Here is a 23126-nt window from a genome sequence, read left to right on the forward strand (position 1 = left end):
TACAGTGAAAAAGAGAAAACTACAGTCAAAAGAAATTGTTACATAACTAAAAAAAGAAAAAAAAAAAATATTGAAATAGTTATAAAGAAAATTTACATAATTCATTATAAAAAAAAATTGCTGCCTACTGCTGTCATCATATTCAAATAGTTACAATGAAAGTTTAAATTAAATGATTACAAAAATTTGAAAAGAGAAAACTAATGTCAAAAGAAATTGTTTCATAGTTAAAAAAAAAAAAAAATTACCTACCAAAAAAAAATTGCTGCCTACAACTTACATCATATTGAAATAATTACAAATAAAATTGACGTAAATAATTACATAAAATTGAAAAAGAAATAACTATATTCAAAATAAATCGTTACATAAAAAAAAAAAAAAAAAAAAAAAAAAAAAAAATGATATATTCAAATAGTTACAAAGAAAGTTTATTATATGATTACAAACATTTGAAAAAGATAAAACTACAGTCAAAAGAAATCGTTACATAAAAAAAAAAAAAAAAATTACTACTTTCATCATATTGAAATAGTTACAGAAAAAAATTACATAATTCATTAAACAAATTGAATAGAAAATACTACCAACAAAACAAATTTTTACGTAAAAAAAAATCATTACAAAAAGAAATTGCTGCCTACTACTTTCATCAAATTGAAATAGTTACAAAGAATATTAAAATAAATGATGATAAAAAATTTAAAAAGAAACACTACAGTCAAATGTAAATATAAAAAAAAAAAAAAAAATACTACCGTCAAAAGAAATCTTTACATTAAAAAAAAAAGAAATTGCTGCTACTACTTCCGTCATATTGAAATAGTTACAAAGAAAATTTAAATAAATGATTATAAAAAATTTTAACAGAAACACTACAGTCGAATGTAAATAAAAAAAAAAACAAACACAAACACGAGTTGATTATAAAAAAAAAAAATACTACCGTAAAAAAAATCTTTACATTAAAAAAAAAAAAAGATTACAAGAAATCTTTACGTAAAAAAAATCATTACAAAAAGGAATTGCTGCCTACTACTTTCGTCATATTGAAATAGTTACAATGAAAATTAAAATAAATGATTATAAAAAATTTAAAAAGAAACACTACAGTTGAATGTATATTAAAAAAAACACGTCAAATGTAAAAAAAAAAAAAAAAAATATCGTCAAAAGAAATCTTTACGTAAAAAAAAAATTACAAGAAAAAAACTACCATCAAAAGAAATTTTACAGGCGAATTTAACAAAAAAATAATAGCTGCCTACTACTTTCATCATATTAACATTTTACAAAGAAAATATAAAAAATATTATCTTAACAAATATTTCAAAAGCTTGCTAAACTGTGAGTACGCCATCTTGTATTTCGCGCTCGAACCAACTTCTTCATATTGAAATTGTTACAAACTTAACAAAAAAAAAAATTGTTATATTTATAATAAAATACACACATGCTCACATTCACATTGTTTTCTTCATATTATTGTTACACCATAAATAACGCAAAGAAGTTCACTCAACATAGACATAAAGATCAACTAGAACGTTCAATCTTAGTACTCCATTCATCATAGCGCATGTATCATGCCTTTCATTAAATAACAACCATCTCCATACCATGGAATCACTCACTGAACCCTTCCTAACAAAAAAAGGCAACTCAGCATGCTAGAACTGCACTCATAGCAATATTTAGAAATGGAACTTATTTCTGGGTATACCTGAGTATAATTTTTTTTTATTATTATTAATTCCCCATATAAGCTCAAAGCTTGTGCATAAGAAATACCAAAAATAAAGTAATAAAGTCAATCTTTTCTCTAAATTTGACTAGTGGAAATCACACGGTACCTTTTGGATTGTAATTTAATCGGTAACTCAAAATATTACAAAATGAAAACTGATAAGATATGACAGGCTCTCTGGACAAGCTTTACTGCTCACTCATAACAGAGTCAAAAGGTTAGATTTACACAAAGAAAACCCAAACCCAAAATTCAGTAAAAACACTGTCAAAAGAATCTATCAGATTAGGCCAGTAGTTCTCCAGTAGTTCTTATAAATTAGACATTCTAATTTATAAATAAATATATCAAAAACAAACCAATTAATCGAGTTCTAGATTATAAATTTAATGAAGTAAATTGGTTCCAATTCGGTTTATTACCTTCTTTATCCTGCTTGTTCATGAACAACACTAACATTTCAAATCTACGGATATTTAACAACCCTTCAATGTAATTTAAAACTGGCAAATTATACTTCACAAATTCTGTTGACAAAATATTTATCATACTACTAAAAACATCACTTTCTAAAGAATCTTGAAATATTGTAGGTAAGCAACTGCCATCAATTTTCTGAGGAAAATATTAAAACAAGTTAATAATTAAACAAAAAATTAATACAATATGAGGGGCACTTAAAAAGTTATCTACTGAGGGGTGCTGCGAGTTATGTATTGAGATGTGTATGATACCATTATGTAGTTCATAATATGTGTGTGATACGACCTAATTTTGATTGAATTTACACTTCTTGATGCAGTAGTCCTCTGATGTTAATAACCAGGCTATGGCAATGGATTTGTAGAAATTAGAGCATCGATCAGTCATAAACTTTCTCACCAAAGAAGGGAAATGCCCAAAGGACATCCATAGTAGGATGGCAACTGTGTGTGGTGATACTGCGCCTTTACAATACCAAGTCAAATTCTGGTCCAAACAATTTAAATGTGGCATGGAATCCATCCATCAAAGATGATCCTCACAGTGGAAAACCTGTGGAAGCAACCACACCCTACATCTGCCAGAAACTGGAAAGGTTGGTTAAGGAAGACAGGCGTGTTAGGGCTGTAATACTTTCTACAGAATGTGGGCTGTCTGAAGGAACCATTATAACAATGCTTCATGACCATTTACATATAACAAAAGTCAGTTCCCACTGAGATTCACAAAGCCTCACACGACAACAGAAGCACTGTCGTCCGCAGTTGAGTGCGAAGAACTTGCATGAAAGTAATCTTAAGAATTTTTCCAGCAGGTTGGTGACTGGTGATGAAACATGAGTTTATTACTGCGATCCGGAGTCCACGTAGTGGAAACACAAAGGATCCCAACACACAAAAAATTCAGACCCAAGATTTCAAGACTTCCTCATCCACCCTACAGTCTAGACCTGACCCCCAGTGATTTTTATCTGTTCAGAAACCTCAAGAAAAACCTTCGGGATAGACTTTTCACGACAGCAACTAATTGAAGCAGCTGTTTCAGGGTATTTTGAGAAGATAAATTTCTTTACTCCGGCATAACATCTTGTGGAGGCTAAATTGAGCAAGTGTGTGGCAGTGCAAGGGACCTATATTGAACAATAAAAATGACACTTCCTCTCCACCACCACTCTTTCAAAGGTAGGTAGATAATTTTTTGAGTGCTTCTCATACAATCAAATGTACTTAAGTTTTACATAATATTGTTGGGTAAAGTTAAAAAACACACAGCTCGTATTTGCCAAAAGAAATTGGACTTTAATGAGAAAGAAAACAAATGAACTTATGTTAAGATCCTTACCTTAAAACATAAAAAGAAATTATGAAACTAACATGACTTAATGATACTTAAAATATCAGCTGAATCAACATTTGAACAATGATGTTAAATGAAACAATACATGAATATACATTTTTTAAATACACAATGTAACAAAGCCTGAAAACAAGAGAACATAAAACACTTTATTTTCAACTATATACTTAGAAAAACAAAACATCAATAAACATAGTCTGACTGGAAAACTATTACATTACTGGCATATGCTGTAATATTGAGAAATTAGCAATGAACTAATGTCATTAGCTTAGACAAATAAACTACAGTAAATCTTAATTATTGGCACTGGCCTTTCCTGATTTATGAACAACAAACTTATCATTAAATAATTAAAACATGTAATTCTAGTTTAGTATAGAGAAAAGGCCACAATAATATTCTAGTACAAAAGGAATTAATTACAATAATCAAATTGAAAAAAGTAAACATATAGAGTTCATTTTAGTAGTAAGGTTTCTTGAAAATATAAAATTACAAAGAAGTCCTAAAACATAACTTGACATCAGGAGTAATTTTCTTTAGATTAATTTAAGAGAAGAGATAATGTACGATTAACTGAATGTTCCATAAATTTTAATGATAAAATAACTGTTTAACGTAATAAATAATGAAAATTGAACTTGCCTGTAGCACACAAATATTAGCAAGAGACGAACTCGTGAATGAAGGTAAATGAATACATACAGTAATCCTGGGCGTAGTCTTCAGTGGTGTATCAGGAATACACGGGTGAGACGTGGTTTAGAGGTAGAATAATACGTAGCATCTCAAATATGTCGCAACGAGTTTGGAGATTCTGCATCGATGAAAATATAAAAAGCAGCTAGAGAAGATTCGGCGTCGATAGAATTGGCAGTATGTAGTGATTGAAACACTTTCGACAGAGACGTAATATTGTGAATTTGAAGAATAACTTAACAAAGAAACAAGGCTGGACACACATAGAAAACTGTGAAATCACGAAAAACTGACGAGTAGAACTAGAGAATATTTTGACAGAGAAATACCGCAACGTTTATGAAGACGAAGAAAGTATTAACATTATACGAGCGAAAGAGAACATCGAAGCCTGGTCCTCTAAGTCTGGAGGACCAGGATCCGCACAGCGTGAAAGTCAAGACCAAAATGAACAAAGCTGGCGTGGTGAGAAGTAAGTGAAGCGAACAAAGCAATGGACAGAAGAGTGTGTGTGTGTGTGTGTGTGTGTGTGTGTGTGTGTGTGTGTGTGTGTGTGTGTGTGTGTGTGTGTGTGTGTGTGTGTGTGTGTGTGTGTGTGTGTTGACAACAAGAGTAGTGTCTTAGTGTTAGTATGAGAACGATTAGAGAAAACGTGTGGAATTCGGGAACGAAGACATAACAAAAATAATTTACAAGCAAGCAGACCACTAAAGAATTACGTAAGGCTGATAAAATAAATTCTGAATACGCAAGTTGAAGAAATGACATCAGGCAGACAAAGAGAAATAGACTTCTAGGAACTATGACATTAGCTTGTTTCTTTGTAATAAAATGATGCCTTTTTAGATTATTTAAATTTTCTGTAAGTTTAAGTACTCTTGAAATGGAAGAATTTGAGTAGTTAGTTCACAACAGTAAACAAAAACCCGTTTGATGACAATTTCATAATCAAAATCATCCCAGCTCTCTTGCAGTAATCTGAGCACTTCATTAGTGCCTGGACATTTTTCACACTGTGACAGTATACACGTTTCATTTTCTATAGCACACACCATGGTTGAAGGGAGAATTTTATAATCAAATTTCATTTTTAGAGCAGATAACAAGGGGTTTACATTTTGGTGGGTGACACACACACACAGAGTGAGTACCTGACCCACCAGAACACAAAATTTATGTCTTAAATCAGCAAATTTTGAAAAACCAATTTTTAAATTATTTTTTTTGAAGGCTGTGTACAATTCTTTTAAGTTACATAAGATAAGCCTTTTTTCAATATTAATTTTCTTCTCGTCAGCTTGTCTTACAGAGACACAATTTGCCGATTTGTGGCAAAATTTCACTAGTTTTAATTAATTGTTTGGATTGTTGGGCTAAATATTGACTAACACCCAACTCATTACGAATTTTATGAATGCTTCAGCTGCTTGGAAAAAATTAAAAATATTAATGTTTTCGAGGGTTGATGTAACTGTTTTCATTTTATCCTTATTTTAATGATTAATTTTTCATATTCCCTACATAAATCAGCATAATTTTGTGGTACTAAACTGGTTTCTTCTGTAGAAATATTTAAATCAAATGAATCATTTACCTGACTGCTATTTTTGTAACTTCATTTTTTAAAATTGGTTTCTTTGTGCTGCTCAATATTTTTTTAACCTTAAGGGGGGGGGGGTATGCCAACTGCTGAACAAGGTTTATTCACTGACTTGACTATAACACATTGAAGTGGCTCAAATATACCATGACATTCCAGTTTGCTTGTATTTTGTATTTTTGTATTTTGTTTAAGCATTGTGTACTCCGCCTGGAATTAATTTTATTGCTTGTTGAAAGTGTCAAAGATATTTCTTGAAGAGATTTCTTAACTGGTTTAGTGCGACAGCTAAATGGGTCAGAGCAACTTTTCTCATTAATAAGAAAATATTAATCAAAAAATTTAGTTTTATGAAAAGTACAGATAATTTTTTGTTTCAGTATCTCCACTTCTTAAAGTTATCAATATTATTTTCTACTCAGTGAACTCTAAAATATCTTGCAATACTGTTTCAGTGCAAATGCCAATTGAATACTCCATAATCTGTTTTTATAAAATGCAAGGGTTCTTGCATTTTACAATAACAATACAGTTAGTATAAATTATAAAACTACCAATTTCACCTCACTCTATCTTATCCCAGTTTCTCTACAACTAAAATTAAAAATAAAAGATATGGCATAAAAGAAAACTTCACTTCTAATAAAATTACTTTGTAAACAAGTGTACACTATTACCTAACCACAGTATAACACCAGCAATAATACAACACATCAAACTGAAATCAAAACAGTAACTGAGCCTTCTACAATGTTTACATTCAGGATTACGCAAACATTCATGTCCATGCATGTCTATTCACTTTTGTGTTTAAACATGAGTTGGTGTGTATGAATCATACTTTAAGTAACAAACTATCTAGAATATAAGCTATCTCATTATAAAAATATATCGAACTATTTTGTATAGTAGGCCTACAATATCTGAAAAAATACATGCTGTGAATTTTTTGGGTATATTGTTCATAGTCAGAAGGTACGGTGTTTTTAACGGTTTTGATGGTTTCATTACTCGTAAACCCCTTTGAGTAACAAAATAAGTTTTATATAGTTTTAAAGTACATAAAAAGTATTTACTGCTGTAAACATTTCAGATTTTTGCCACCTGTCCCACATGTGGTTTTTGGGTCCCAAAAATGAGACATTTTCAAAATCTTACGATTTGGCGGTCACTTTTTTTTAATGGACACTCGGTAACAGTTCAATTTTTTTTATAAGTACTACTAGTACCTTAGAGTTAAAATGTAAAAAAGAGGTCTGTTACCCTTAGTCCTTCATTATTTATTTTGGGCCCAACATTTGAAAAAAACAATTTGTAAACATAACTTCAATAAGCATTATTAGATTTGGCTATGTAAAAAAAATGAACTTTGAGTACACTAAGATGTAGTTCCATCTTTACTCTTTCCAAAAAGCCCTTTTTGACCTCTGTCAAATATAAATAAGAATGCTACAGCTCATGGAAAAGGTAATGAAAGTGACTGTTTTTACCTGTTGGCAAGTTAGAAAATAGTCTATTACTCAAGAAAAAAAAATATGTTAAATAAAAAAAAATATTTTTGGGCCACTACAAGGTGGATAGGTAGCCATCATATACCAAATATCATCAAAATATAAATAGTGATGGAATTAAACTTCTAAAATTTGCAGAATTAAAATGGAATACTCCACTGCTGAAAACTAAGCTTTACTAGATCTTAGGAACTAGTTACTGTGAGAGAGGCTCTGTAAGTACAATAGATACATTAGTTACCCTATTATAGGGAGAAAATCATTAAAAAAATTAGAATCAGACTTGACAACATCAGAAATTTACAGCCAAATTGTAGACAGTAAGAATAGGTTATATTAGATGACACTGAAATTACTAAAATGTGGTTAGTAAAGTTAGGTGGTACTGTGTAGATAAATAGTAGGAATTTTGATCAGAAAACTGCACAATTAATACATCACATAGTAGAAAGCAGGAATAGAAATAAGAAAGTAGGTAATGGGTAAACTATTACAAGCACCACAGTTAAAGAACTTTTCTGCGGATAGATTCAAAGTACAAATTAGTAATAATAGAGGTTTATAAGTCAAACCTATGCATAAGCATGTTGAAGATTATAAAGAATATTTACTTAAAAGGGGAGATTGGATTACTGTAGTAAGAGAATAAGAAGAGGGGAATAGTCATATAAAAAAACCAAAGAATTGAAATCAGCCGTTCAGTAAATTCAAAATTTAAATCAGTATTATGGACACCTTTGTGAAAAATCAAAAAAAGATTCACACTGATGAAGCCAGAAGATATAGGAAGAAACAAAATGAGACTACGAAATTGTAAGGCCAAAATCCTGTAACCACCCATGAACTGTAAAACAAACTAGATTCTGAACACAACATAGAAAAGAAGAAACACACACTGAAATTAAAGAAATTAAAAATAAAACTACATGAAACACATAACAGAATGATGCAAAGTAAAAATCTTTAAGAGGTCTGTAAATGACTACAAAAGTAGATACTATAGAGGATGAATATATTTAAAAAAAGAAATACACAAAAGGACAGAGTAAATACAAATATAACTGGAAAAAACTAATAATTAACACCAATTATTTGCTGAAAATAAAATAAAAATTAGAAAATTATAACTGATAAATAAACAAAAAAAAATCATAAAGAATAAAAATATTATGACTACAGCAGGAAATAACAACCCTTTAGAAATAGAATTACTATAGCAACAGAGAAGAAAGTTTAAAGTAAGGATGCAGTAATGAAAAAAATATATATTACTGAAAGCTCAAAGATTAAATCAGTTTTAGAAATCAAAGATAAAATTTAAGACAAAGACTAAATAGAAGACAAGTACTGTGTAAAGATGAGATAGATAATAGGAGAAATACAAAATTTATATAAATTTTTCTAATACATGGTGGAGAAGAAAAAGAAATTAATAGTGATTTAAAAGATAATCCATAATAAAATCTTAATTTGACAGAGCTAAGAAAACTTTTAACAAGAATAATATTTCAGGTAACAGGTTACATAAACCCACACAATTAAGCTGTTGGGTCAAATAACATTAATGGCATGATATTTATTTTGAAAAAGATTCAGATGTTTAAAACAATAAAATGTTTTTAAAAAAAATATTGAAAAAGAAGAGTTATTTACACAGTAAGCTGTAAAGATAAAACTTTAAGTATAAAATCAGATGTAAATAAGAAATGAAAAAAAGGTAAGCAAGTTATATTATATAAAATACAAACTTATCAAAACAGCCTATCCCTCTGTTGCTTTCTGAGGACAGCATAGAAAGTGAGAACAAGTAAGACAGCAAATTAACAGCACTTTTTACAGCTATAATAAAAATCATACAGATCTAAGACATTTCTAATTTTATAAAATTCTCTAATTCAAATCTTGAAAATTTCAAAGCAAAAATAATGAACAACTACAGACAAAAATGATAATGTAACATTCATAGCCATGTTTGTAGATCCATTCCCTCTAATAATAACAAAAATAATTATATTAAAGAAGATGAAAATAAATGGTACATGAAAAAACTGCCATTTATAACTTGTTGGTATAAGCTATTTGGTATAGTAACTATCATCAGCTATATCTACAAATTAAATATTTTAATTAATACATTATTCAAAAATAAAGAATCACATTAATTATTCAAAAGTAAATTAACAAAGTTAACAATGATAAATTATCTTTTGATAATCAGAAATAATACTAACTTGAAGATATTTAAATAACAGATCCGGATTATGCTTTAATTTTTTCCATCCATTATAAAACTGCACTGAAGTTCTAGGAAGTGGAGGTTATTTCTATGTCTGATTTCAATTCACCACAAGAAATAAACAGATTTTTAACTAATTTACTAGTTTTTTCCATATTAGTAAACTCAAGAACTTCCTCTTTAGGTGTTACATTATTGGTAGAATTTAAAGTATCTTCACTTTTAACAGTTTTGTTTATAATGCAATTGGTTTCTTTTTCCTCAGAAACATCTTTTTTTAAGCATAAAGCTTTAAAATTGACATCCTTCATTGTGGTGTCATCAACATCAATTATCTCTATTCTTTGTAAAGGTTTCTGAAAAATAAAATTCTTTATTACTAACAGAGAAAATTTATATATTTTTATACAGCTTAAAGCCTATGATTTTTAATGAATATCAAGACAAATTTGATCATAAATTAAAACAAATTACAAGCCTGTAACTATTTAACAAGGTAACATATAGTTACATAAACAAATAAATTAGAAAAAAAATGGAATGTAAAATCTGTAATGAGTACTGATGTAGGAAGCAACACCAAACAAAATGTTTCATAAAAATAAGTTTTTTATTAACTACACCAGTGAGTACATGTAGTTTAATTTTTATCTCAATCTCTCTATATCTTTAATTTAGAATACACAGTAGCCCACAATGATTCAAAAACAGTAAATAATATATTTTAGTGATAGATGACGTAAGAGTTGAAGCACTTAACTTTATTAATTAATGTCCTGACCACTAATGAGTGGGTTTTGCATCTAATTCACAGATTTTTTTATGATGTATAAAAGGCATTGCATTTCTAAATACCAAAAGACAGACAATTATAAAGATAATAGACAATATTGGAACTCACAATTCGAATCAAAAAATGAAAAGATGAATCACTGCAATTCACAATAAACTAAAAGACTGAAAGTAGAACAAAAGAGTATTTATCTTAATATAAACTGAGAAGAACAGAACATTCATTTATTGTCCAGTATTATCTGAATATTGGTAATAAAATTATTTATTAAAAAAAAAATTAATTTAAAAAAATATAAAACACAGGAATTGGGTAGTCGGGAAACTTGCTTTATTTACAGTAAACAAAGCAACATTGTTGAACAATGAAAGCGGGCAAATATCTAAAAAGTAGTGAAAGTTTTAAATCATAAGAACATTAAACTGTTACCTCTCCCTTAAATTTTGCTCATAGATAGAAAGAATATCACTTCAACAGGTTTAAGGTTTATGCTATCTTTATCATTCTTGATTATAGACAATCAAGATGAGGCTTAAATGGTTCTTATTCTAGCCCTGTTAAAAGAACTTAGTTGTAATGCTTAAATACTATTATTTTAATAACTAATAATAATAAACTAATAACACTAATATTATTTATAAATTAATTTTTTATTAGTTTGTATTTTTCACTACTTCTTTTTACTGCTGTGTCTCCTGATCATATTATAACAAACAAAATGGCCATCTTGGTTTCCAATCTATTGCACTTTGGTAATGTTCAACGAAATGAACCATTGTTTAAAGGAAATATTATTACTACAATTTTATGAACTGAATTAGAAAACAGAAGATTGAGATATAAGAAGATATAAGAACAGAAGATATAAGAGATGTAACAGATTTAGAAATACAAAAAAAAAAATTCTAGATAACAATTTTCTTTATTTTTATAAATTCAATAAAAATTTTAATTTAATACCTTAGAACGTATATGAGGTGGTTTACAAATTGATTTAATAATTCTCTTTGAAACCCCATTTTTTGCACCTCCTGGGCCAGTAGTTGATATCAAAAAGTTTTTCTTATATAAATAAGTTTTAGGCCCTTATCCAAAGAGTAGTAGGAACTTTAAACGAATTTGATATTTTATTTAATAGGAAAGTTATAATGATATTTTATTTTTTCGAAAAAGCCCTCCTATTTCCAGCCCCATGGGCCGATTTTGTCCATTAATGAATTCGACCAAGATTTTGGGTTATTATATTTTATGTATAAATTTGAAAGTGATTGGCAGAAAATTAAAGCTGTTATCGTGTTTACAAGAAAATAATATATATATATAAACTTTTAAACTGATGGCAGTTTTGGGATCTGGGAGATGTGAAACATGATGTGTCAAAATTTTCCGAAAGTCAAACCACGGTATCCATTACAATAGGTAGCTTTCTTATGAAATCTGCCTAAAAGCAAAACTAATAGCTTAGCTATTTGTATTGTAAAATTCAATTCTTTCAATTCAAAATTTAAGTGGTACATTGTATAAGAGCTTTAAATATTCTATTCAAATATGTGTTTGTGAAAATAAATATTACTTAATCTTTAAATCTTCTTTATTCATGTAGAGAACCGGCAATCGGTACAATGCATTAGCCATGCAATTGAATTCGTGGCAAGATTTGTTCACTCGCTTTAGAAAAATACTTTTTTATGACTTTTTTGAAAGGATGCAGTTTAATGAATTTACCTTTAAGGATCTTTTACTTCGTTCTTTTTTAAAAATAATAAAAGGAATGCAGAGAAATGAAATGAAAAAACTGTTAACGAACATGAGAATAGGCTGCCTTGAATGTAGGACTAGGTATTACTTCTTCTTTTTTTGAAAATATTTTGAATATTAGTGTAGCTGTGCATCTTATAAAAGTACAAAAGAAATATATATTCATTGAAATTAGTTCTTCGATAAAACGTGAATCTTGTATGTTTTTTGAAATTTCTAACTTGTCTTATATCAGTATTTATAGATCCTATTTATAACTTGGAGCCTTTCTTAAATTTTTTCACTGACAATTTTGAAGGATTTCTTCCGGTAAATTTCCATTGACTCAATTCAAATTTATTTTAATTGAACTACACATATTAATTTTAGTACGGTTAAAGAGATAGTTAAGAATTTACGGAAGTTTCTTTTGTTTTCGAAGGGCTTGCGTAACATTTATGGGAATGAGAGTTCAGAACTGCCTATTGTGTACATGTTTAGTCAGATTTAAAATACGGGATAATAGAATTAGGGATTAGAGGATGCAAAATTGTTCTTGTATCATTTCCTGTGATACAAAAGCTATTATTAAGATAACCCTATTTGAGAATTCATTGAACGGGACAGGTATTATTTATGATAGATTCAAAATTCTGGAAATTGGTAAATTTTGCTGATTATCAAACTAAATTTATTCTAAATTGCAAACCAAGATTATTTTTAACAACCGTTTATAAAAATATCACTTACCTTTATACGATCATCATACGATTTTTAAGCGATCATCAGTAGATACTTAAAAAAGCATATATAAAAAAAATAAGTAAAAAATGAAACATCAATAAATAGTAATAAAAAATAGTAATTAAAACACGTTCTTATTATAAAAATAATTGTTGTTTGTCATTTCAATAAATCCCAATAAAAAGCGTAATCTTCAATTAAAGAAAGTCTAAATCTCTCAAACCTTCTGTTCAGAATATACACTATGACTTCGTTCAATCGTTTAATAAAATAATAATCGTTTAACAAAAGAAAAGGTCATCTAAATTCAGAATTTAAATAAAACTAATTTTGTTAACTGTATTTGAAAATATTATCTCCGAATGTATTTCAATTACCGTTCTGCGTAGCTTAGGCTCTAGTTGTATATTTATTATGATAAACAAAAATTCTTTCTTCTACATTTAATTGGAAATCGTGTGTTTAATTATTATAATAAAATAAATTCCGAATTCTTAGTTCATATCAAATTAGAAAAAAAAACATTATTATATTTAATTTTTAAATATTTATGAATTGGATATATGTTATTTTTTAATATATTGATTTTATGTTTGTTATATTATATTAGCACTAAGGCAGAAAATCCCGACGTCTGTAACGTACTATCTACGTTCCACGTCTACGGGTGTAGTAGCTGTACATACGTACAATACATTTAGCTCGTTAACGAAGATGGAAATTTCTCGAAGGTAAGCCCTTTTGTTAACGCTCGTGAATTAACTAGTTACTTTGGTGGCCCAGCAGAAAAAATATAAAAACTTTCAACGGTCTGTACGTCGAGACAATCAACGACATCCACTCGCAGAAGATTTTTGCTTTAGCAAAATAAACGAGTTTATTTTGAACTCGTTTCAAAACTGAACTGACTTCCATCGTCAGGTCACAATACGGACTGGATTTTTCGACCATCTGAAGTTCATGAACATTTGAAAACGTTTTTGGAAATGGACTTATACCACCTACAGCTGACAATGTAGCGGCAAGGTCGATGTGATTGCGGGTGTAACAGAGACCCTTCGTTGTCCACATGACCCCGCGATGTAATAATGCAGTAAGCTGCCCTGAAAGGTGAACAGAGTTCTGGAGTCATTGTAGAGATAGTGCCATCTGCTGTCTACCAGGACATATGCCAGTTCCATTGAAGTACCGAGCCGGATCTTCCAGAGTAGGTAGTCCAACATTGGGGGAGTACCTTGGTGGCTAGCCTTGATACAGAAGGGATTAATTCATCATGCAATTTTAATAATCTAACGTGGCAGAGGGTTTACCTAAGCACCCTCGTTTAGAACCAGCCGGGTTGTTGGAAGATAAACGGAATAAGCGTAATGAAACAGCAAGAATTGGTTGTGATTCGAGAGTATGCCGTGAATTGCCATCATTAACTGTTCACCCAAACCCAAATACCGAAGGAAGTTGGAAATTTTTCGAGAGTAAGCCATTTTTTTATCACTCGTGAAATAACGAGTTACGTTGTTGGCCCAGTAGAATAGAATAGGAAAATGTCAACGATCTGTATACATCGACGTAACCAACGACACCTAGTCGCAGATTATTGCTTTAAGCAAAATAGATGAGTTTAATATTATTTATAGAGACTCATCATATTAATTGCACGATATATAATTTGATTTACACTACCTTTGATTTTAAAACTTTTAAATCAACATCTTAATTTTTTCCTTTTAATATAGCTTCTAGAGTACTACTCCCTCTCAGAGATCTGAATGAGGGGAAGCTTTAACCTGGAATATCTTTCATACATCTCTATAAAATCTATTCTTGGAATATCTATAAAAATCTCTAATACGGTGGTTGCTCCTTGACTTCTGTATTTTATGGCGTTGGTCATCTAGTGGCTTATCGGGTTTTAAGAGCCATTTTCTGCCCCTAAACAAGAGGATGCACTTTTCTGCTACTTGCTCATTTGCTATCCAAAGATGCCATTAGCTCTTAATTAGTTTCCTAAGTCAGATTGTTTTAAGGGTTCTTTATCCCAGAAGATGGAAAAAATAAAAAAAGTATTCAATATAAAATCTTATTTTTTATTTTGAAGGTGTGTAACAATTATAAGACCAGTAATTTCTTAGAAAAAAAATACTTTTAAGATTAAATATATCTAAACCAATCAAACAGCTAAAGAAATCATTGAATAATAAAGAATTACTACACTGATTAATAAAAATATATAATTACCTCAAGTTGTAGTTATAAGAAAACTAAATCATTTTTGAGAATTCAAATAAATGAATAAAAACAAGAAAAAAATGATTGTTAGAAAAGTAAATGGAGGTGAAAAAAATTTCAGGAATGAATACAGTGTATACAGAACGATATAACTAATTCCATGTCCGAAACATATTTCAGCTAGGTTTTTGAAGATATTTCCTGAGAAAGTACTTTAAAACATTAGATATTTCACTGTATGAGCTTTAATATTTGTGTATCTTACAATATCCATTTTGATCGATTTTAATACCATCGAACCTGTGTAGGTTTGTATAATGTTAAACATGTCTACAGTTTTCACGTGACATGTCATTCTTTGTAAAGTAAAAGCATTTGACATTTTACAGTTAGATTAAGAAACATATTCGCTATCTGATTGAGTTAATGGAATGCTGTTGATAAATTTGAATGACGAAATGAAATATCACTAATTTGTCAATCTTCAAAATTAATATCATTTCGTAAATTTACGTAATTGCTGTACGTGATAAATGAAAATGTATTAAGAATTATTAATCTTAATAATATGATTCTGTATCTTCTATGGCAAAATCAAAGGTTAGTGTAAGTGATCCTAGTGTATGTAAGTAGTTCGTGTAAGGGTTAGAACGGCATAACACCTATGTTAACATATTTTGGTGAATAAGAAACATTAAACAGCATGGCAGTGTAGTATAAAAAATAATGATTTCTAGTAATATTTGTGTCAAAAAAGGAATGTCACTTGTGCTGAGCTTTGAAAATCTGTCTTCAGTGTGATTTTGGTTATTTAAGGAGGTAGGGAATTTTAGTGTATATAAATAGTTTTTTACACATCGCAATTTAATTACAAATAAGATTATATTACAAAAATCGTGAAATAAACTGTAATGAAATATAATATTGTACATTGAAACAGTACATTCTGCAGTTACGAAAAAATCTTGAGATTTATATTCAATTCTATGTGGCCAATTCTAATATGGTTATTAGAAGGGCACTGTTACTCTGTGGCTAGTAATAAATATATGCAGTGTCAAGAATTCGCAGAAGTACAATATGCAAGAACCATCGGTAGGAATTTATTCCGATGAAACTTTCATTGAAACAAAAGGCTTTGAAATCACAAAAAAACATACACATTGCGAACCATTAGTATGATGTTCACTTCAGGCCGATTATGTGCAATTGATGGTAAAGTGCATTAATAGCTTATGGATTAATTATTCCATCGATCTTTTTATTACAATAATTACTTTTTTATCATTGTTTAAAAGAATATTTATATTTCTATAGAAACATATTAGTAATGAGTAACTAGTGTTTTTTTTATTTAAAAAAGAACACCTTCTAATCAACTACATCTTTTAAAATTTAAAAGAAGAATACAAGGATATATTAAAAAAGAACACCTAATCAACTACATCTTTTAAAATTTAAAAGAAGAGTACAGAGATATATTAAAAAAGAACACCTTCTGATCAACTTCATTTTTTAAAATTTAAAAGAAGACTACAGAGATATATTAAAAAAGAACACCTTCTGATCAACTTCATTTTTTAAAATTTAAAAGAAGACTACAGAGATATATTAAAAAAGAACACCTTCTGATCAACTTCATTTTTTAAAATTTAAAAGAAGACTACAGAGATATATTAAAAAAGAACACCTTCTGATCAACTTCATTTTTTAAAATTTAAAAGAAGACTACAGAGATATATTAAAAAAGAACACCTTCTGATCAACTTCATTTTTTAAAATTTAAAAGAAGAGTACAATTATATATTAAAATGAGCTCACTTATTTCATTCATCTTAACAGTTTATCCAACTATTAGAAGAATTATCAATGATCATCAATCTACCTTGTCTGCAGCAGTCCTGCACATTTTAAATAATCAAGTAATTCATCGCGATTACCGCGCAAGAGCTACCATCATCATAATTGCAATATGGTTTATTACTAAATCCTTCGGTTCAAAGAAGTAATCTCCAGTGTTCAAAAATTTACTGCAAGATTATCTGAAATAATTTTAAAAATGTAAAAAAAATTATAAAAATGAAAAATGTAAAAAAAATTATAAAAATGAAAAATGTAAAAAAATAGGAAAAGCAAAAAATGTAAAAAAAAATATGTTATCTTGTTTTTTATTAAAAAAATGTTAAAAACCTACCTCGTGTATTATTTTTCTATATAGAATTTTTAAGAAAATATCAGAGGATGTTTGTCAAACAACCTTGAACTCCAACGCTTGGTACATAACGTGGACTCTATTTGTTAAGACTTGTAGTGAGTTTCTATTTTATATATTTTATACACTTAATTCTAGGAAGAATTTTATACACTTAATATATACTCGTATGTGTCTTGTGATAAGACTTTTATTTCATATAAGTGTAACTGACAGTATTTTAAATTGTTATTTTCAAATGTAATAATTAAATTTTTTGCTATAACGCAAACCTAAGTTTGTGTTAAACATCATACTTAATATTATATTCTAATTAAAGAAGAAGGGTATATAAATTAAAAAATAACTTGTATATTAGTGACAATCCAACTTGTAATGGTAGTGTTTTGCAATTCATAACAGTAACACTATATTTTTAAACAATGTTTATATTTCTAACCGAAAAGTTCTGGGTTACAAATCAGGATGTTCGGCTGAAATGTAAGAAGTGTATTAAAAATATATAATTTTTCTAAAATAATCATGAAAATACAAATTTTTTAACTAAAATACCCTTAAAAATATTTGCAGAGTAAAATACACACAGATATATATATATATATATATATATATATATATATATATTATATAAATATGATATATTTCTTGATATGGCGTCTTCAATAATTTAATTTCTTCCTTTTATTACGTATTCATTCTTACTTACCGAGACGAATCTTTTGATACGAGGTGTGATCAAAAAATACGGTGAATGAATTTTTATAGCGGCAACTGCCGACGCTACATCCATATGCTGTAATTTGTCCAACAGCGTGATCAACTGAGACTAGGCAGGGACAAGTTGTAATACGTTCGAGCCGCTAGAGTGAGGTTGTATTTATCGTGTCTGTCGCGCAACATGGATTTTGAAAATCGTCTGTCAATTTGCACGGAGTTGAAGGGTCGTCTTCATGCAGATCCGGACTTCATGGCCAAAATTGTAACTGGAGATGAAAGTTGGGTCTATGGCTATGACCCTGAGACCAAAATGCAGAGTTCCCAATGGAAAACCAGTTCATCTCCTCCCCCTAAAAAGGCAAGTCAGTCAAAATCCAACATCAAGGTCATGCTCGTTGTTTTTTTCGATAGTGAGGAGGACATAGTGCGATAGAGTTCGTTCCAAGGGGAACAACTGTAAACTCTGAATTTTATAAGGGTGTACTGCAACGTTTGCGAAACGACGTAAGAAGAAAGCGACCAGAAAAATGGACCAATGGCTTCCTTCTTCACCACGACAACGCGCCGTGTCACATCTCGCTTCTCATTCGCGAGTTTTTGGCCGAAAAAAGTGTTCCTGTCTGTCCACATCCGCCATACTCACCGGATTTAGCACCATGCGACTTTTGGCTCTTCCCAAAAATTAAAACTGCTTAAAGGAAAACGTTTTGACACCATTGCTGACATTGAGAGGGCCACGACCGAGTAGCTGAAAGCCCTTTCGAAAGACGCCTTCCAGAAATGGGATAAGTGCATTGCTAGCCAAGGACAGTACTCTGAAGGAGATTAAATCGAATTCTATGTAACCTTATTACTTTTTTAATAAAAAATTATTCACCGTATTTTTTGATCACACCTCGTACGTTCATGAATTCATAGTCGACGTTTTGGAATTGCAGCTGCACAAATAAAAAACCGTACATTCAAATTTATTACCCTTTTCCCCTGATTTAGTCAGATAAATAAATCGACGACAAATAATGGTAGCTGTTGTATACTGAAAGTCTTGAACAAACTCAGGCTGACCATTCCTGAAAAGTTTACTGAAATCCAACCATCAAAGAATACCTATATCAACGATCTAGTATTCAGATTTGTATAAAACCAAATTAACGTTTTAGGATTTGAACCTGAGTACTCTCGACTTCGAAATCAGCTGATTTACGACGAATTTATCATCAGACCAGGGATAACATTAACCTGAAACGAATTACATCACTAAAAAAAATGGAATAAGAGGAAAAAATTCCCGTTTTTCATATATATATATATATATATATATAGGGACAGAGAGAGAGAGAGAGAGCGTTATTACAAAGTACTTCATTATTTTCATTTATACAAGATAAATTTGAATAGAGTTCTGAGAAATTTGTCAGGACATGAAAGCCAGTAGACTGTTATAAAAAGGGGTAGTTACGTCAAGAGTAGGATTATTGTTGTCGCTGTCCTAAAGGGTAGAGGGGTCAAAACGACTCACCAGATTATGTGATTTAATAATAAATCGTGTCTTTGTTACAGAATACATCCTATTTGTAAGTGAATTTATTAGTTAGTATTCGTACTACAACTTGAGTAAAGAATAGCATTGCGTAATTAATCATATATTACGGCTTCTAAATACTAAATTAAATTTAAAAAGAATTATTCGTTTAATTTAACTCTAACAAAAAAAATTAATAATAAATTATTTTATACTTTCCTTCTTTCTATTAATAAAAGATAAGCCCAAATAAAAAAGAAACTCACTAGAATGAGTAAAAATTGTTTTACAATTTACCATAATTCCATAATTTAGTACCAGAAGGTATCTCTGTTTATTTATACAGTATCTTTCGGAAATCTTCTAAATAAAAAACAGAATGTTTTTTTTTTACAGTTTTACTGATATAGTTTATTTTACATGGTAAATAGAAATGCAAAATCACAAAAACATATTAGTTCAAAACATCAGTCTTTTTACAACACTTCTATGACGCCATATAGGAAGCGTTAATTTTTTTCTTTATTAAACTTCTACCCCCATCCAAAAAAAACGTAAAAAAGACGGTCTTAAGTGTTATTGGGATAACACATTTTTAATAACTGTTTATAAATTTACTTCACAATTGTCAATCTACAAAAGAAACAAATACACATAAAAAAACAACTAAACAAAAATTAATAAGATAAAAATTATAAAATAAGTTAATTTCAAAATTATAAGATCATTACTGTGATCTGATAAGAAATTGAAACAGAAAATCTGATCGCCTGGTAAATCTCCCCAAAGTTAAAAGGAAAAATTTAAGAATCCTAGGGCCCCAGAAAAGCAGAATAAGGATGCATACTAAAGTGTAATAATGAAATTTGTAAGTCCTAAGAAGAAACAGAGATCATTGTTAGAAAAAGATGGTTAAAATTTCATGGAAACATGATCCGAATGAATCGAAAAAGACTAAACAAATAAATTTTCAAAAACTTTGGAAACTAAAATTTCATAGAGAATTCTTAAACCAGATAAACGGGGAACTTCTAAACTTAAGAATAAAATAGGACTGTTTGAATAGAATGAAGTTTACAGAAATAATTTATAATACAAAGGTTCTTGTGGTTGACGGGATAAAAACCACCAGACGAAAATGAACAGAAATAAAATGGTTGCATTCCTAGAAAATGAAGGAAATATGGAAAATAAGATGAAAAAAATATGACATGATCGTTAACAGGTTATTTCGATATTAAAAAAAAAAACCATATAAATTTATACAGAAAACAATTTTAGAAAAAAAAAGCTTTCTAAACTGTCCTTTTCAAATTTAAATATTTATTCACCTTGTATCGAGCGCTGTCAATTAACTTATAGTGTACAATAAAAATTAGAAATAATGGTTAAATAAAATAATTTATTAGAGTTAGCAAGAAGAATCTTATTGATATCCATAGTACTTATGATTGTACTTATATTCTGTGAATATTTTTTTCGTCAGAGGAGCGGAAACCCTTTGTAGACACCATGTGTCTCGAACCCCGTGGTAGTGTAAGAATCATTCTTGCGGTCCTGCCCTCTAAAACCCCTCCCCCTTTACAACATGGGATGCTGAGCCCACCAGCATCCTGTATGTCTTATATCCTCCGTATCTCCATTGTTGGTCACACTCTTCAAACACGCGAGGCCCCTGCGTATCACGGTCGTTCAGTCTGCAGCGAAGTCTCAATGATGCTCTTTGAGATAAGCATGTAGCAGAAACCGATTATATATAAACACCATGTGTTCTACGGAATCCTTATTCCCGCAATAATCATATTCCACGGAGGTCCAGGTAAGCCTTGAAACATCCGTGATTGTAACGAACTGGTACCTCAGTTCCACTTGTTTTCGGTTCAGCTATCTCTGAAGGTCAGGGATCAGTCTGTATGTCCATCTGCCTTTCGCCGACTGATTTCATTATACTTATGTTACTTGAGTTTTACCCTTAAGTAAATCCACTGGTTCAACAGATCTAAAAATGTAAGTAATTATTTTAAGTATTTAAAATTGAGTCATCCTAAAATATTTTTGGGATGTATAGTAATTACCTTGAAAGTAATGATATTTATTACATTAAACTCATAGACCCCTTTTTTCATTTTAACGGTAAAAAGAATTAGATTCATCAATACGTATTACAAAAAATTATATAACGACACTTCTAAATCGTGTAAAAATCATAATTAAAAGTTATTAATTTGGTCTCTTTTCTTTTAATAACTTCAAGCTGCATGAACGTTAGGAATGGCAAGCTGAATGATTTTCTTCACTAATAGCTCATAAAATTATACTAATATTAATTTAAATGGCTTAGACTGATAAAAATTGTCGGCGCTTGTATTGTAGTTCACGCAGAATTATTTCTCATAAATAAATTAAACTTTATCTTGCATATCATAGAATTATTTCAAACCGTCCTCTTTGACCACCCTCCTAGACTCTTTGTTGGCCGAAGTCTGCTTGTTATTTACATATTTTAAAATTATATTTTAAATGCAGATATAAATTATTTTTGTTTTAATAATCAGCCAGCCGACTGGTTTAATGATATTCTACATTCTTAACTATCTTACTATTATCTTTCAACTTAAATGTATTTACTAAATTCTCAATTATTTATTTCGTAAATTATAATCGTTATCTTTCTCAAAAGATTTTACAATCAATCTAAAAGTCCCTTCATCATTAAATTAACTAAAACTAGGAAGTTTATTGACCCACATCATTTTAAACATTCTTCTGTTGTATTACATTTTTCAAAAGTCTACAAGTTTGTTTGATTTGTATTTTCTTTCTGTTTATTTTTTTCTACCATTAGCACTACATTTCGTATTAAATATATTCAATTTTTTTTTCTCATTTACTTTCAGAGCTGCATCAAACCAGTCAAATGGCTGAAGACAAAAAAAAAAAAAAAAAAAAAATCAAAATTTTGATTGTAACTTCCAACTGGAAGTTATTTAACATTATCAATATTATTTAACATACAGTTTTATGTAAAAATCAATACTTCCATAAAAATTTGGTTAAGATAAGCAGAAGTTAATGTCATTAAGTACAAAATAGCTACTACCGTTGAAATGCAAGTACTAATCTGTGTGAGAATCATTGAGCGGGTTTAATACAGCTAATGAATTGGTTACGATAAATAACTGACTGTTACAGCTAACCCTCAACCATCAAGTATTTGGTATGTGTTTTTCCATGTAGAAATTAATTAAACCTATATGTAAATAATAGCTTAACTCTTCTTGTAGTATTTTAACGATTCATTTTAATATATCTACATTATATTATAATATTTTTTTCTCACGACAATATAATTTTTATGAAATCACATATAATACAGTATTTTTGAATTTAAGAATACGGTATATTAAAATTTTAAAACTATTTAAGTTTATTTAAATATCTTTGTTTGTGATGTAAAAATAATTAAAATTGAAGTGATTTTGAAAAAAAATTAACGAAATTTAAATACAGTGTTTACATTTTCATTTAAATTTCTTCTCT

At 29.3% G+C, this 23126-nt stretch overlaps 1 protein-coding gene across 1 annotated transcript in view; it reads right to left on the reverse strand.

The window, feature by feature from the left end:
- LOC142321156 (RNA polymerase II-associated protein 3-like) overlaps positions 1-23126 on the reverse strand; it is a 111639-nt gene that overhangs the window by 16257 nt on the left and 72256 nt on the right. Inside the window, exons 11-12 of the mRNA XM_075359150.1 lie at positions 9770-9991; positions 2170-2362 (exon numbers count right to left, since the gene is read on the reverse strand). Of these exons, the coding sequence (XP_075215265.1) occupies positions 2170-2362; positions 9770-9991 (415 nt within the window). The remainder of the gene's footprint in view (positions 1-2169; positions 2363-9769; positions 9992-23126) is intronic.

This window comes from Lycorma delicatula, chromosome 3, assembly GCF_047948215.1.
Source record: "Lycorma delicatula isolate Av1 chromosome 3, ASM4794821v1, whole genome shotgun sequence".
NCBI lineage: Eukaryota > Metazoa > Arthropoda > Insecta > Hemiptera > Fulgoridae > Lycorma > Lycorma delicatula.